General features: G+C 45.3%; 1 protein-coding gene across 1 annotated transcript in view; it reads left to right on the forward strand.

Annotated features, from left to right (window-relative positions):
- Positions 1-3,412, forward strand: part of Vit (vitrin) — a 120,783-nt gene extending 117,371 nt beyond the window's left edge. Inside the window, exon 14 of the mRNA XM_052746304.1 lies at positions 2,035-3,412. Coding sequence (XP_052602264.1) covers positions 2,035-2,213 — 179 coding nt within the window. The 3' untranslated portion in view covers positions 2,214-3,412. The remainder of the gene's footprint in view (positions 1-2,034) is intronic.
- Positions 3,413-17,976: the final 14,564 nt, after the last annotated feature.

Consider the following 17,976-nt stretch of genomic DNA (forward strand, 5'->3'; position numbering starts at 1 on the left):
CCATACCTTGATGTAAAATACTATTTTTGGCCACAGCTGCTAACCACATTTTGGTCCTGTGGGGGAAATCTTATTCAAAATATTTAAAAAGATTTCCATGCAAAATTTCCTAAGAGGGCTCATGGATAGCTCAATGGGTAGAAGCATGCCTGAACGTGGGTTCGATCCCCCAAAACTACATAAAGGTGGAAGGAGAGAACTAACTCCACAAAACTGTCCTCTGCCCACATACTCAGGGTGTGGCACACACAGGAACTATGTCACATGTGTGTGCATGCACACCCACATTAATAAATAAATAAATAAGGAAAAAATTTAGAGCCTTAAGAAGCAAAAAAAAAAGTTTTAAAAACATGGAAGATGAACAAAATACTTTATAAATATTTATAAAAAATCAATTGCATTTACACCTCTCCTGTACAACCCATGGACATACAGTTCTTGTTCTGAAAAGTGTTGTGAAAATGTAACAAGCTTGAGGAAAACCTCAAGTAATAATAAAAAGCAAACCAAGAGCCAGACAGGGTGGCTCAAGCTTTAATACCAGCACTCCAGAGAGTGCAAAGGAAAAGAGATCTCCATGAGTTCGAGGCCAGCCTAGTCTACACTGCAAGTTCTGGGCCAGTCAATGCTACATAGTGAAACCTCATCTCAAAACATCAAAAGACAAAAAAAAAAAAAAAAGAAAGAGTAAACTGAGTGGGTTAGTGATCACTAGAGTCCTAAATAAGCACACAGAACTCGGTACCATGGTTGGTTTTGTTATTCTGCACCTATGTGTAATTTGGGTTGCCTTTTAGAATATTCTATATACTTTTAAAGATTTTTTATTATTTATTTATTTATTTATTTTTGGTTTTTTTTTTCCGAGACAGGGTTTCTTTGTGTAGCTTTGCGCCCTTCCTGGAACTCACTCTGTAGACCAGGCTGGCCTCAAACTCACAGAGATCCGCCTGCCTCCGCCTCCTCAGTGCTGGGATTAAAGGTGTGCGCCACCACCACCCGGCAAGATTTTTTATTTTTATTTTATATGAGTGGATGTTTTTGCCTGCATGTATGTCTATATACCACATGCCTACAGTTCCCTGGGAAGCCAGAAGAGGGCGTTAGATGCTCTGGAACTGGAGTTTCAGAGCTTTGTTAAGTGCCTTAATGACATGGGGGTTGGTTTCCTGTCTTAGTTCCCAACTCTGAGATTCAATCTGAAAATGTAGTAAGGACTGGGTCCCCTAGAGTACTAAGTCCATCCAGGGTGACCATCTGCCCTTGTTGCTGGTGGAAATTTCTCCCCAACACTGTGGTCCTGGGGTCTAGAAAGCCCAGTTTCGATGGCTGTTGTGTAGTTTTTCCTGGGTAAAGTCTTCCCATCTTCAGTCAAAAGCCAATAAACAGCAAAACTGTTCTTGCTGCTCCTTGACAACATTTTAAAACCCACAGCTGGCTCCTTGCATCCTAGACAATACCTAGATAGAAAAATAAAAACCTGGAAAATGCCACAAATTTGTAGTAAAACAGTCATTTCTTCTTGCTTCTTTCTGTACATTAGACGCCCAACATCAACTCGTTGGGAGGAATATGTTCTCTGAGACTCTGGGTAGCACCATCCTTAATTCTTCTTCAGTCCTTTGGGTTGTCTGACCTTTGTCGATTGTCATTCACTGTCTCCATCTCTCCCTCCTTTTTTAAGGATCCAGTGGTATTGAATTAGGAGCCCATTCTGCTCCAGCATGGCCTCATCACCACTTACTTCTTCATTATATCTGTAAAAGACTCTATGCTCAAGTAAGGTCAGAAGACTATACACTCTTAAGACAACAGCTATATGAATTTTGTTGCTGTTGGTATAGAGTGATGTCCAAAGTGTTTTTTGAGTGAATAGTCACACTTAGTTTATTTCTAGAAACTAGAGCTTCACTGGGGTTCTCTCATTGGTTTCCTTTGGCATGTTCCTGATTTGGGGAACCCAGAAGGAAAATACACATCATCAGTCCCTTTGCTCAGGGACATTTGCTTCATCCCTCTTTGTCTCCACAGGGGTGATCACGTATGCCATAGGCATCCAATGGGCTGCTCAGGAGGAGCTAGAGGTGATTGCCACTCACCCCACCAGGGACCACTCCTTTTTTGTGGATGAGTTTGACAACCTCTACAAATTCGTCCCCAGGATCATCCAGAATATCTGTACAGAGTTCAACTCACAGCCTCGGAACTGAGTTTGGAGCAGACAGTCGGCCACCTTACTGATTCTTGGGACGATCCCCCAGCATTGTCCTTCTTTCTGGGGCATAAGAAGAGGGCAGAGCTCGGGTAGGGCTCGGGGAAATGCATGCGTTGTTACTATCCTTTGCTGTTTGTGTTTTAAATGCTTCAAAGCCTGCCTGTAAAAAAAGCTGCCCATCGAGTCGAAGGTTGGGTCCAAACGCTGCACTGTTTTGCGTGTGTTGAAGAGTTCACATTTTGACAGTTGTACATATTCAGAAGACAGCTGTTATGACAGGTTTGAATTGAGCTTTTGATGAGAAGTTTGTTTTTATTTCTCGTTAGAACTATGTAATCTTTTTTATTATTTTTTGTAGGAGTGGCTTAAATAAACGTTTAAAAGAATTTCATGGACATTTTCTGATCATGTGATAAGTCTCTAGGTTTGTGGTGGGGCCATCCTCTACTATTCCTTTTCTTGCAAAAAAAAAAAAAAATCAGTCCTAGAGCTGGGTATGCACAAAAATGAAGTGGGAGGAGCTTGATCGAGCTTCATATCCTCCACCAAGGACTGGTCTATCTGCATGTAAAATACACAGTCAGTGCACGCAAAGGCATGGTCAGTGATGGGCGGGGAAGCACATGCCTACAATCCCAGCTACTCGAGAGGCTGGGGCAGAAGAATCACAAGTTCAAGACCTGACTAGTCAACTTCATGAGACCCTATCTCAAAATATAAAATAAACATCCAAACGAAAGGACCAGGGTGTAGCTCAGCGGTAGAGTACTTGACCATCGTGCGTAGGGTGCTTGGTTTGAACCCCAGCACTTAAAAAAGTGTCAAGAAGATCCCTAAATAAAGGTGACTATTTACTAAAGTTTTATTTTATTTTATGAAAATCTGTGGTGGGATGGAGAGATGGCTCAGCCATTATAAGCACTAGCTGCTCTTGCAGAGGACCAGGGTTCCAATCCCAGCATCTACGAGGCAACTCATAACTGTCTGTAACTCCAGTTCAAGCAGATCCATTGCCCTCTGTGACCTCCATGGGTACCAGGCATGCATATGGTGAACAGACATACATGCAGGCAAAACACTTGTACACATAAAATAAAAATAAATAATCTTTTGTATAAAAAAATGTGTTGAATGCTGTTCTGGCTGGAGGCAAAAATAAGAAATCTTGCAAATAAATAAAAACATCATAACAGACTTTGGGTCTGGTTAATTTGGGTCTGAGATGTTTTCCTTATAAAAATTGAGGCTTTTATCCAGTGAGCAGAATTTACACTAAGCTTACAAGATGTCTTGATACCCATAAACAATACAGCACTAATTAAAAACACTGTGGGCTCGGCTGGGAGATGGCGCTGGGTAAGGCTTTTACTGTGCAAACATGAGACCCTAAGTTTCCCTTCCCAGCAGCCACTCAAAAGAAGGATGGACCGGGCGGTGGTGGCGCACGCCTCTAGTCCCAGCACTTGGGAGGCAGAGCCAAGCGGATCTCTGTGAGTTCGAGGCCAGCCTGGTCTACAGAGTGAGTTCCAGGACAGGCACCAAAACTACACAGAGAAACCCTGTCTCGAAAACCAAAACCAACCAAACCAACCAACCAAAGAAACAAAAGATGGATGGATGACAACACACTTCTACTCTTAGCAACAGATGGCAGAAACAGGCAGCTCCTAGGGGCTCAGCTGCCAATCCAGTCCAAACAGCTCCAGATTCAGGGAGAGACCATTTCAATAAAACAAGTTGGCAAGACAACTGAGAGAGAGATCCTAATGTCAATCTCTGGCTTCTATCTGCACCTACATGGCTAAGCACACGTCACCAAATGCACACACACACACACACACACATACACACACACACACACACACACACACACACACACATCTTCTGGTTTACAGTAAAGAATAAACTAAAAGGTGTCAGCAATTTCAAACTTTCTACCCATAAAATTTGATTTGCAATCAAATTGCAAACATTTTTGCTACCGAATTTCAAAACATGAAAACAACTTTTACAGAGGATGCAGGACGCTCGTCATAAAGTTACAGTGACTCTCTGTGAGCGCCAGAGTCAGCTAAGAAACTAATTAAACTATAAGGAAGGACCAGGGAGCAACCATTCTGCCTGCTTTTGACTCTGAAGATAATATACACAAAGACTTGTTTTCCAAGACATTGCTTGGATGTTTGGAAATACGTTAACTTTTCAAAATTGTATTTTGGAAGATGTTCTTGAAATATAATTACAGTTGTCCTTTAGTCTCCAGGGGGCAGGAGGGGAGGGTTGGTTCCAACCACACACACACACACACACACACACACACACACACACACACACACACACCCATGAGTCCCAAATCTCAGATACTTGAGTCCTTTACATAAAACTGTATCGTATTTCATATGGTTTCTGTGCATCCTCCTTCCCACATATTTACATCCTATCTAGATAACTTATAATAGCTAATATGATGTAAATATGTATTTCACTGAGCTGAGCAGTTGACTCGATGGGTGAAGCATTTGCCAGACAAGCATGAAGACTAGCGTTCAGACTCTGGGCATCGACATAAATGCCACGTGAGCCTGGAGGCAGCTTTCTGATCCCAGCACGTGGGGTGTGGAGGCAGAAGGCCTGTAAAGGCAGGCTAGCTACCCCAACTGAATCAGCCGGCTCTGGGTTCAAATGGGAGGAGTCTCCATCTCAATAAATATGGTAGAGTGGAATCAAGGAGGACACACATCAGCCTCTGGCCTCTAGGCACACATGTGCATGTACTCAGGCACACATAGGCCCACATACGTGAAAACACATACATATACACCAAACACACATTTTTTTAAAACTATATGTTGTTGTATTGTTTCGAGAAAAATAACAAGTCTTACATTCAGTGCTGTTTTTTAAATTTATTTATTTATTTATTTATTTATTTTACATCCTGGCCGAAGTTTCCCTTCCTTCCTCTCCTCCCAGTCCCTCCCCTTCTCTCCACCCCCTGGGTGGTTTAAAAGAAAATGGCCCCCAAAGAGAGTGGCACTATTGGGAGGTGTGGCCTAGCTGGAGGAAGTGTGTCACTGTGGGGGCGGGCTTTGAGGTTTCTTTTGCTCAAGCTTCCCTCAGCTGACTTCCGGTTGCCCGCAAGATGTAGGACTCTCAGCTCCTCCAGCACCACATCAGCCTGCATGCCGCCGTGCTCCCTGACATGATGATAATGGACTGAACCTCTGAAACTGTAAGTGAGCCCCCATTAAACGTTTTCCTTATAAGAGTTGCCGTGGTCATGGTGTCTCTTCACAGCAATAAAAAACCAAACTAAGACACCCTCCTTTTCTGTTTAGGACCAAGCTACACAACTGTAATGTATATGCAGAGGGCATAGGTCAGTCTCATGCAGGCTCCCTGGTTGGCAGCTCAGTCTCTGTGAGCCCCTGTGAGCCCAGGCTAGTTGGTTCTGTGAGTTTTCTTGTGGTGTCCTTGAAATCTCTGGCTCCTACAATCCTTTCTCCCCCTCTTCTGCGGGATTCCCTGAGCTCTGCCTGATGTTTGGCTGTGGGTCTGCATCTGTTTCCATCAGTTGCTGATGAAGCCTCTCTGATGACAATTGGTCACGGGAGATGGACAGTTCAGGCTACATACCCCCTGTTGCTAGGAGTCTTAGCTGGGGTCGTCCTTGCAGATTCCTGGGAGATCCCTTTCACTAGGTTTTTTCCTGACCCTGAAATGTCCCCCACCCTCTTTCCAATAGTCTTTTTCAGTACTTTTCCCCTCTCTTCCAACCTGACCGCTCATGTTCCCATCCCCACCTGCCCTCAGTCTACTCATGAAATCGCTTCTATTTCCCCTTCCCAGGGAGATCCAGTCATCACCCCATGAACTTACCTCCTGGTTATCTAGTCTCTATGGGTCTGTGGATTGTAGCATAGTTATCCTTTATTGTAGTTAATATCCACTTCTGAGTGAGTACATACCATGTTTATCTTTCTGGGTCTGGGTTATCTCACTTAGGATGATTTTTTTCTAGTTCTATCCATTTGCCTACAAACTTCCTTGTGTCCTTGTTTTTAACAGCTAAGTGATACTCCATTGTGTAAATGTACCACATTTTCCATTCCTAAGTTGAAGGACATCTAGGTTGTTTCCAGGTTCTGGCTCTTATAAATAAAGCTGCTATGAACACAGTTGAGCAAGTGTCCTTGTGGTATGATTGAACATCCTTTGGGTATGTGCCCAAGAGTGGTATAGCTAGTCTTGTGATGGGCTGATTTCCAGTTTTCTGAGAAACCACCACACTGACTTCTGAGGTGGCTGTACAAATTTGCACTCCCACAAGCAAAGCACTCCCACCACACCTATTGATGGTGTCCTTGGCCTTACTGAAACTTTTCAATTTCATGAGGTCGGTCCCATTTATTAATTGTTGATCTTAGTGCCTCTGCTACCAGTGTTCTGTTCAGGAAACTGTCTCCTGTGCCAATGAGGTCTAGATTATTTAGATTATTTCTCGATTTCTCTTCTATCAGGTTCAGTGCTGACACGTTTAAAAGGAAAAAAAAAAAACTTGAATTCTTCTCTTTATTACATTCCCAACTGCAGTTTCCCCTCCCTCCACTCCTCCCAGGCCCTCATCCCAACTGACATGTTTTTTTTTTTTTAATATTCTTATCCAAGATTGGTTGAATCCATGGATATGGAAAGCCAAATATTTTCTTAGGGGCCTTAATAAAAAAAATTGTCACCAATAAGCAAATATTAAAGAAAAATAATGTAATTTTAATTGTTTTGGTGCCTTCTTTCATGCAAAAAAAAATGTTATCACAGTTTAGAAGTTAGATGGTCATTGACATTACTTTTCTCATCACTGACAAAATGCCTGATGGAAGTTCTTTACCTTTAAAGAAGAAAGGTTCACGGTTAATGAAAAGATCCATGGTCCGTTGTGGTGGGAAAGCATGGCCACGGGCCTGTAAGGTGATTAGTCATGTTCCCTGAGGAAGGAAGCAGAGAGAATTCTCACAGTCAGCTAGGTTTCTCCTTTTTCCTTTGCATTCTGTCTGGGACCCCAATCCACCGGCTGCTGCTACCTACATTCATGGTGAGTCATCCCTCCTACTTACCCCTCTCTAGAAGCTCCTGGAAAGACACACTCAGAGGTGTGTCTCCCAGGTGATTCCAAGTCCAGTCAAGACGACAACAGAGACAAACCCTGACGGTCACCCGAGTGACAGGTATGATCATTGGGAAGGGAAACGACACTTCTTCCAATGGGACACTGACCACATGATGCCAACAATTATGTGTGTGTGCACCGGGCGGAGGGAAGCGCCCCAGGTTGAGGAGGTGCTGTGAGGTATGATGTCCTCAGACTTATCTGCACATGTCGTGTGTTCAAATTAGCAGAAATGATGGCAGGACTCAGAGTGAAAGTAAAGTAGTGATGGAGGAGACGGTACTTTCAGCCAGTGAGAGAAGGAGACTGGGGGTCTGGGCTGAAGACAGCCATCACAGCACAAGACGATAACCAAGAGAGAGAAAGGGGATAACTGGAATCAGGGGTGGGGACAAATGAAGTGGGGGGCATGTCTTCTGCAAACTTGATTGTAGACGACTTTCTAAAAGGTCTTATTAATAAAAAAAAAAAAAAAAAAAAAACACCCGGGGCCAGGTATGGGGGTGAACGCTAAAAAACCAGAGAAACAGAACAAGCCACATCCTTCCTCAGCTGATCCTGTTTCCTCAGACTGGAAGCCTCTGAGTTCTCATCTGAATGGATCTCAGCTGAACTGCTGCTAAAAGCTAAAAGCTTAACAAGATCTCTAGTTCCTGGTTCTCACGCCTTATATACCTTTCTGCTTCCTGCCATCACTTCCTGGGATTAAAGGCATGTGTCACCATGTCTGGCTGTTTCCAGTGTGGCCTTGAACTCACAGAGATCCAGATAGATCTCTGCCGCCAGAAGGCTAGGATTAAAGGTGTGTGTGTGTGTGTGTGTGTGTGTGTGTGTGTGTGTGTGTGTGTGTCACCATTTTCAGGCCTCTATGTCTATCTAGTGGCTGTTCTGTTCTCTGACCCCAGATAAGTTTATTAGGGTGCACAATATATTGGGGGACACAATATCACCACACTTGACCCAGGAGGAGGCTTACAGAGAGAGGGGTTGTGTATGCACAGAGCAGTTTGGAGATCCAAATCTTGGGGATAATGGAATAACACGGGAGGCTTGGCTGCAACGTCACCATGGCAACCTAAGTCATACTCAGTGGTACAGAAGCAGGATGACAGTGAAACCCCTAGAAACAGTCATTCAGGCACATTCAGACCCAAGCCTGAATGTTGTGCAGCTATGGGGAGTCGGGTAGGTCAGGGTGGCTCATTGGACCACACTTTGTTGGGAGTTCAGAAACCTCACCCCATCTCCTGCCTGCCCCACCTACACACTCCTGCACTCTGGTCTGCACTTGGCAGTGCTCTCTAGCTGCCCCAGGCTCTGCAGTCAATCTCCTAAAGCAACTCTGCCTTTCATAATGTGCTCTTAACAGAAAAAAAAAAAAAAAAAAAAACAACTCTTTCCTGCTCTTTCCTCACAGAGAAATGAGCACAGATGGACAGAAGCATCGAGCGAGCCTCTCCGGGTAGCCAGGCCATCTCAACTCCACTCCACTTAATTTTCCCACTTCTGAGAAATTGATGACCTCCGGCAGAAGTTTCTTGCTAAAGCTGGAAGCTTTGCAGCAAGGACCTGCAAGAAAAAAAAATCTTTTGGTCACACTGACAAGGTTCAGATATTTCTCGTTTCTCTTGGCTTTTAAAATAACCCTTTTTAAATAGGGCAAGCCCTTTATAAAGCAACTTCCTGTCTCAGCTGCTGTCTCAGGGGCTAGCATGAGTTTATAGAAAACACAATCCTCCTGTGTCCAAGGAATTTTTTCAACTTAAAAGGAGTTTCCAAATAAATGTTATTTCCGGTCAAAGTCCCAAGAAGGCCTCCCCTTAGATTACAATATATAAATGGGTAAGTAGGAAATATTCTTGAAAGCACGGATTAAATTGCTTTGGAAAAAGACATTTATTCAGCCAGTGTCTTTGGGGAATTCACAGTCCAGAGGGAAGCACAGACAAATGAATTAAAAATCTATAATTACTATCATGGGGTTATGCGCTGAATGCGTGACTAGCGATTACGAACAACCTCACGAGAAATAAAATTGTAGTTATGCCTAACAGTGGCTCTCATAAACTAAGCGTTGTGCCTAGGCTGCGCACATGAACTTGACTCTACTATTTGCTGGGGAAGTCTTCTTACTTGGATTTCACAGATCATTCCTTTAAGGCACCGGTTCTCAGCCTTCCTAATGCCGTAACCCTTTTAATACAGTTCCTCGTGTTGTGGTGACCTCCCCCAACCATAATATTATATAATTGCTACTTTATAACTATACTTTTCCTACTGTTGTGAGTTGCAATGTAAATATCCAGGATATTTACTATGCAGGATATCTGATATGGAACTTCTGTGAAAGGGTCGTTCAACCCGCCCCTCAAAGGGGTTGCAACCCACAGGTTGAGAACCACTCCTTTAAGGCATGGAGATGTCTAAGGCCACAGACTTGGTACAAGGCAGTTTTGAAAATCAAGCCCAGGTGAGCTGTTATGGTTTGAATACGAACAGTTCCCACCAAGGACTCCTGTGGGAGAGAGGCTTGGTCCCCAGCATGGATCCCATCAAGGAAAGATGATTGGATCACAAGGGCTCTGAACTGATCAACAGGTTAATGCACTGACAGATTTATAACTTGATGTCACTGTTCGGATGTGGGGCCTAACCGGAGGAAGTAGCTTATGGGGTGTGCCTTGAAGAATGTCTTGTTCCTGGCCCCTTCTCTGTCTCTTTGCTCCGAGCCACCATGAAGCTTTGTATCGCCATACTCTGTGTCATGATGTTCTACCCCAGAGACAAGGGAGATGATTGATTGTGAGCTGAAACTCTGAAATCAGGAAACAAAGTACATCTAGTAACTAAGACCCTTGCCCACTGTGCTTCTAATGGCAGTGACATAAGAATGACCAATGCGCCTGCAGGGGACATTCTCCAGTAGGCTTGGGAACTTAAAACGTATGTAGAACTCCATCAAGTACTCTCTCAGGGGCTATTAAATGCACCCTGTGAAGAGTCTGAAAAGTCGGATACAAATGCCACTTTTGCCATCACTCTCCCTGATTCTGTCAACAGCCATCCTGCTCACTTCCGGTGGATGGGACTAATCTATTGCCCACACTCCCATGATGTCCCCATAAACTCTTACATATCTATCTTTCAAGTGTCAGACCAAATGCCAACTCCCCGTCAGAGCCTCCTCTGACTTGCTCAGAGAGACTATGGCTCTCTCCTGACCCACCCACTCCTGACCCACAGACTCCCGTGGCCCCTTCCCATTAGCGGACACAACCCACACACGTTACCATAGACACAGAATCCAGGAAATGAAATCTTTGCATTTTGAGTCACCTCTTAGAGGTGTCTGATGAGGGTACCCGACACAATGGTACAAGTAGAAAGAGAAGCAGATGTTCCTGGAAGAAACAGGATGGATAAGAAAATGTGTCTAATTGTAACCCAGTCGATTTTCTCCCTTGTCTTCATGTCCTTCTTAGGTCCTTTACTACGCGGTACAATCACTGTATTTTTAGGACCAAAGTCCTTTATGGGGCCCAACCACAGGGCTACACTGGTTCTCCCCTTTTATTTTCATAACCCTAAAGCTGAACATCTTTTATTGTGTTTAGTGTTTGTTGGTTGGTTGGTTGGTTGGTTGGTTTTTCAAGACAAGGTTTCTCTGTGTAATAGCTCTGGCTGTCCTGGAATTTGCTCTGTAGACCAGGCTGTCCTTGAACCCACAGAGATCCGCCTGCCTCTGCTTCCCAAGTGCTGGGATTAAAGCCGTGTACCACCATTTGTTTCTTTTCATAACTTTCATTCCATACATGCTACTAAGTGCCCATTATATGCCAGGCAATAGGATCAGTATTAGGGTAAAGAGATGAATAAGACTTGGTCTTTGTCCTGGGAGCTTCCAGGGTCACATGGGAGTCACTCAATCACACAGATCACATCTTGCTGATGTGACAGGAGGCTGGCGAACACAGAGAAACTTTGCCTGCTGGGTTTGATGGGAAGACCCCATGGCATTCCGGTGGAGAAAAATGGCAAGGATGTCCAAGGAAAGAAACAACAGGCCAAAGAGGAGGCTGTGTGAATGGTGAGACACAGTGCGAACCGTGGGGCTAGTGTATGAAGTGAGGCTGGAGAGAAAACCGGGGCCAGGCTGTGTGTGACAGTGAGGGTGAAGGGTCTCTCTCCATGCGCACAACAGAAACTCAACTCACGGTAGCTCAAGTGAGAGGTGAAGGAGTCTGGAACGGGAGTAACTCATCGTCTCCCAAGCCGGAGACACAGTAGAGTCTCAGAAATGGGACGAGGGATGGGAGTAAAACAGGAAACGAGGTCACCTTCTTGTCACACCTTTCTCCACAATGATTTCCATCTGGAAATCAGCACACAACTCTGCCGAGAGACAACAGAGGGAAATTTCCCTCTGCTTGGGGACCAGCTTCAAGATTCAGGGTCCCAGAGCTAGCTGGTGCTCCTTTATATAACCACTATTTTATATTTATTTATTTGAGACAGGGCCTCCCAGTGCAGGTCTGATTGGCCTAGAACTCCTATGTAGACTAGGCTGGCCTCGAACTCACAGAGATCAGCCTGCCTCTGTCTTTCGCTTGCTGGGATTAAAGATGTGCGTGACCACCATATCCAGTTGTTAGCTCAATATAATTTAATAAGCCTGATTTGTTTCATTTTGAGATGGTCTCATGATATAGCCCAGGCTGGTCTGAAATGCATGATCCTCCCACCTCAACCTTCTGAGCGCTTAGCCTACAGGCATGCACTAGCAGGCCCAGCTTAATGAATAAGGTTTAGGAGTTCTGTGAAGCATCGAGCTGAATGCCAGTGTGTTCACAAAACCCTGAACTACGACATCTGAGAGCAGGATGAGTCTTGTTCTGCCTTCTGTGCTAACCAAGAAAAAAAATCAACGTCTAGTTCTAAAATTGCTCGGCACTACCCTTAGCCCCTATGACAGCACACTCCTGCTTTGTGCATATCATTATCCACTGAGAAGCTCTTCAGATGGCCAGGGGGACAGACATCACAGTTCTGGGACCCACGTCTATTTCTCTAGGAGGGTCCCACTAAGGAAAACTACTCAAATAACCATCAGCATGCAAAACAAGTAAGGTCAAAAGATCACAATTTCAAAACGGAATTTTCTCCCTTCCTTCCTTTCCTTCCTTCCTTCCTTCCTTCCTTCCTTCCTTCCTTCCTTCCTTCCTTTTCTTTTCCTCCTTCCTCTCTCCCTTCCTTCCTTTTCCCTTCCTTCCTTCCTTCCTTCCTTCCTTCCTTCCTTCCTTCCTTCCTTCCTTCCTTCCTTCCTTCCCCTCTCTCTCTCTCTCTCTCTCTGTCTTTTAATTGAAAAATACTGAACTGAGCTTTCTCCCTGCACACCCCCCCCCCCCTTACACAAACAGGGCCTGTAAGCAGGAACTGCCCAAGCAAGCAAACACTAACCTTGGCTTGGCAGTCAAGATGTTGCTAACAAATACATTCCTGATGAATAGCTCCTTTCTGCGACTCCTTCAGCCTCAACACTTGCTTGAGGTGAGTGGGTGTATTCAGGTTAATGGCATGTAGGAATCTGGGTTCCCTACAAAGAGCTTTTACATGGCTGCCCTGGGTGCGTACACCCCTAGGGGCCAGAAGCCATAGAAACCACACAAGTGCTGTAATGAGACCCAAGATGAATTTTATTGTTGTTACCCTGACATCCTCAGGTGTCTACAGAACTGCGTCCTGCCATCACCCTACTGATTTCACCCATGGCCCTGATACATCACAAGGTCCCTTTGGAACTGATGAAAGGGAGTTTCTTTCCCACCTCATTAGGAGGGCTGTGCCACATTTTTTAAACCAAAGAAGGGATGGGTCAAAAGATTTCAAACCCCTGTGGGAATGACGGGCTAAGATATGCACCAGGCAAAATAAATAAGCAAGAGTTTTCCAACGGGCAAAGTGGTAAGGTGATTTGTTTTCTCCAAAAGAGAAAAGCAAACAAAAACAAACCAACCACTGTTGACCTCGGGGGACAAGTGCAACATGGGAATTGCAGAATCCCAGCTCTGCGACCCAAAGGAGCATCCACACCCTTACTTGTGCTTTTGTTGTGGGGTGCTTTCCTGCAGTGGAGAAGCCACCTGTCCTCCTGGAGACCTCGAGTCCTCAGCAGTCAGCGAGGAACGCTGCCAGCAAAACGCTGGTGGCAGCGTGGTAGTTTCTGGGGGAGTTGCCCATGTGGGCAGCAGCCAAGACTACCCTGGCAAGGTCGACCGGGTTGTTTGTGAGCGGATCTGAGACAGGCCAGTGGCAAGCCAACACCACTGAGTGGTTACTGTCCATCTGCCTTCGCACCCACAGGCCGGAGAGACGTAGGGGGGCATTTTGGTGACAATGACATCCAATCATTGGCATCCCTCACAAAGTTCATCTGTGGGTTCAACAAGTGGCTTGATCCTCATCATGTCATTGGATCCACACCACATTCATGCTACTGAATAATGCGGTCCTCCAAACCATTTTCCCTCCAGGCCTCTTCTAGAAGTGATGGGTCTTGCAGGATCATCAACCACAGCTGGGAGTCTACCATGGGGCAAATATGTTTTCATAGCTCATTATATCTTCAGTGAGTACTCCTTTCTTTCCAAGGAGGACAAGGAGACACAGAGAGGGTAGGGAGCTTGCCTGAGCTCACACAGGTAGGAAGGAAAACTGCCACATTTCCCGAGTGCCTGCCCTGCCAATGCAGTCGTTTCCTTCTCCCTCCCGACCAGTTCTCACCGCCTACTCTCTGCCCTTCCTTCCCCACATCTCTTCAGCTCACACACGTCTCTGGTTGTGTCCATCCCTTCAAACAAGGTTGGCCCATCCGCAGATAGGTTCTTTTAAAAGTTGCTCATAGAAGCCGGGCATGGTGGCGCACGCCTTTATTCCCAGCACTCTCAGGGGGCAGAGGCAGGCAGATCTCTGTGAGTTCAAGGCCAGCCTGGTCTACAGAGGGAGTTCCATGACAGCCAGGTCTGTTACACAGAGAAACCCTGTCTGGAAGGAAGGAAGGAAGGAAGGAAGGAAGGAAGGGAAAAGTTGCTCATAGAGTAACTGCCAGTGACCACGTGTACTCTGAGCAGCTGAGGGGGTGGGGTCAGGAAAAGCAGAAATCCTCACGCAGAAGGCCTCATCAGTTTAAGGAAGATATATTTGATGAATGAACAATTGTCTTTGAATCTCAAGGGACTCTGAACGTTTGTAAAAACAAGATATATTAAAAGCAGGTTGTCCTGCGGAGTGTTCTTTTTTCCTTGACATAACTCTTAACAGTATCTTAGGATAATTTCCTTGGCTGTAGGACAGCCAGGTCTCTGAGGGACCTTGCCCATACCTAGCTCCTCCATAGAGCAGGAGGTTGGAAAGCCCGGAAGCGTGGTGCCTCCACACAGGCCACAGCAGCGGCTGCAGTCTGACCCTAGCCTTGAGGGACCCGCAGAGACGGTCTGAGGCTCCCAGCAGGAGAGGCGGTCTGTAAGGGGTAGTCCCACCATCCTTTCTTGCCATCTTTGTGCTTCAGAAGGCTGCTGACGAGAAATGCCTAGCCCTTCCTAGATGCCCAGAGCACTCTGCATCCAGGACCAAAGAAAAGCGAACATCCTGCATTGCGGAAAGAGCATTGGGGCTTCTGGCTCCTTCCAGAAGTTATTTTTAATTAGTGTTTAAAAATGCTATGACTGAAGGCCGGGCGGTGGTGGCGCACGCCTTTAATCCCAGCACTTGGGAGGCAGAGGCAGGTGGATCTCTGTGAGTTCGAGGCCAGCCTGGGCTACCAAGTGAGTCCCAGGAAAGGCACAAAGCTACACAGAGAAACCCTGTCTCGAAAAACCAAAAAAAAAAAAAAAAAAAAAAAAAAAAATGCTATGACTGGAATGAACTTTGGAATATGTTTCCTATTTTCTACCCTTCAAAACCAAGGAAGGTCCCTTTTTCTTATCCTGGTAAGGCACTTTATTTGCAATCTCCCTGGTTTCAGTGATCCCCAGGACTCCTCCCATATGCCCTTTTCAGCAGATGGCTGCAGGCCTTCAGACGACCTTCTGCCCTCTCCAACTGGTGCCCCCCCCCCCACTCCGATGACTGTCACCTGACTCCTCTTCTGTCAGCATTGTCCTCGGGGACATGGAGCTGGCATTATGCCTACTATGAAAGGAAGAAACCATCTGAGATCCCTTGGGTGCACTATATCTTAACCTGCCTGCCCCGTGGCAGCGTGGCAAGCCCACCAGTGACAGGGACCACTGACAGCAAGACCTTGGCCACACGACAGCCACTGTTGTTTTGGGTACTCTAGGAATTGCCGGAGGCCATATGAGGTAGGTCTCTGAAGGCATCTGACCCTACAGTGTTCACCCACCTCAACAGCAAATGACCTGCCAGTGAGTGGCAAAGTACATTTAGAGTCTCTTCTTGGACCTGTGACTTGACCATCACATTGACTTTCTCATACTAGAGGGCCCCTCCTCCCCGGGTCTGGGACTGTCTATAGCCACATTTACCTTAGGAGATCCAAGGAGCAGACATTCTGAAGGACCAAATGAAGACTCTGAAATCACAGCTCACTCTGAAAAGAAGAGATGGGAAATGGTCCATGGCTGTCCATGAGCCCGTTCTCACAGTTGGTGTTTACCCATTTTTACATGTTCACGAACAGTGTATTAAAAGAAGTGCACTCGGGATTAAAAGGCAGCTTTCTTAGCCTTTTCTAAATGAGGTACTGTCCGTAAAACTCTCTTCCTTTTCTGGAAAAATACTAAGAATGGAAAACGTTTTCCTTTGGTGTGATTTCTTTTCCAGGGAGGTTTCTAAATAAACCACCTGGAGGTGCCCACGGTATGGATATTTCTGAACCAAGGAGCCTTTGTAAGGTGTTGCTTTTCGCCAGCTGGTTGAGACGCCTCACTGAAGTTTTCCACCCAGGGCCAGGCCCTGTGAACTGCCCTGGGCTACAGGTCAAGATGAGGAATAAGGAAGTGAGAAATGGGCTCCTCCTGAGGGGTCTTCAGACACCTGACAGTCTCATGACTGCTTCCACGTATATTATTCCGATTAATTCCCACACTGACACTCCAGGTACTATTTTACAAAGGAGAAAATAGACTTAGAAAGGTCACGTGACTTTTCTGAGGGTCACACATTTGTTAAATATTAGATTCCAAACCAAGTCTCAGGAATTATTTAAGTACTGTGGGGGGAAAAAAAAAACAAACGGACAAACTTAGCAACATTTAATGGAACAAAAGGCAGTTTGAGAATCACACAGCCCTCAGAACCAGAACTCAGTCTTCTAGGATGCGGAGTGGCCAGAACCAGGGCAGAAAAGAGAAAAGAGAAACACAGACACAGGTGTGTCCAACCTACACCTTGTGGGTCACGTGTGGCCAAGAATTAACGTATGGACATTTCCTCAGACCAAATGTGTGTCAACAGTAAATACAGTAAAAATCATTTACCTATCTTCAGAAAAATGTCTAATGTTCACCCTTTGTTTAATAAGTAAGCTAAAAAGTTATCCAACTAGATAACATTCTGAGTGTTAATTTATAAATTCTGATTAGCAAGGAGTAACATGGGCCTAAAAGGGACCTTCCTTGGTTTGGAAGGGTAGAAAATAGGAAACATATTTCAAAGTCCATTCCAGTCATAGTATTTTCAAATCACTACTTAAAAACAGCTTTTCTGGAAGGAGCCAGAATCTCCGATGCTCTTTCCTCTATGAAGGATGTTCGCTTTTCTTTGGTCCTGGGTGCAGAGTGCTCTGGGCATCTAGGAAGGGCTAGGCATTTCTCATCAGCCAGAGAGTCTTCCTGGGTGGGAGGGGCATTGCTGACCCACCTTAGTCATCTACTACAATAGACGCAGAAGCTGCCAGAACAGACTGCAGGATTCACAACAGCACACATAGATCCTGTGCACATTCGTACTTTTAGGAAGCAAAAGCATCCAGCATGTTCTTCATGCTTGATGTAGCTTGTGAGATGCACCACTGTTACTGTAGATAGGAACTACCCATTCTCACTGGTGGATATTTCACATTGAACATACAAAGGTGTTATTCCGATTCTACAGCGGAACACTTGGGCAATCTTTGACTTGAGCTACAGACTGCTGCCATTCTAGAACACCTCTCCTAGTGAACATACGTATGCATGCCCTTTATAAGGCGTACACCAAACGTAGAACTTCTAGATGCCATGTGGGACTATGTCAGCTTTAGTAAATTATACAAATGGCTTCTATGTGTGAGTGTGTGAATCTTCTGATTACGCCAATTAAATTGTAGTGTGTATGTGTTATCTCAGAATAGAACCCAGGACCTTATGAACATTACACATAATCACATATCTACACTGGCTATATCCCCAGTTCTCAGGACATGACAGGCCAATGTGACTTATGAATATGGATATTAAAACTCCAGGGGCTGGAAAGATGGTTCTGAGGTTAAGGGCACTTGTCACTCTTGCAGAGGATCCGGGTTTGGTTCTAAGCACCCATACCTTGGCTCACAACCATGCTTCATTCCTGTTCCAAAGATGTGATGCCT

Source organism: Peromyscus californicus, unplaced genomic scaffold, assembly GCF_007827085.1.
Source record: "Peromyscus californicus insignis strain IS unplaced genomic scaffold, ASM782708v3 Scaffold_1__1_contigs__length_55948999, whole genome shotgun sequence".
NCBI lineage: Eukaryota > Metazoa > Chordata > Mammalia > Rodentia > Cricetidae > Peromyscus > Peromyscus californicus.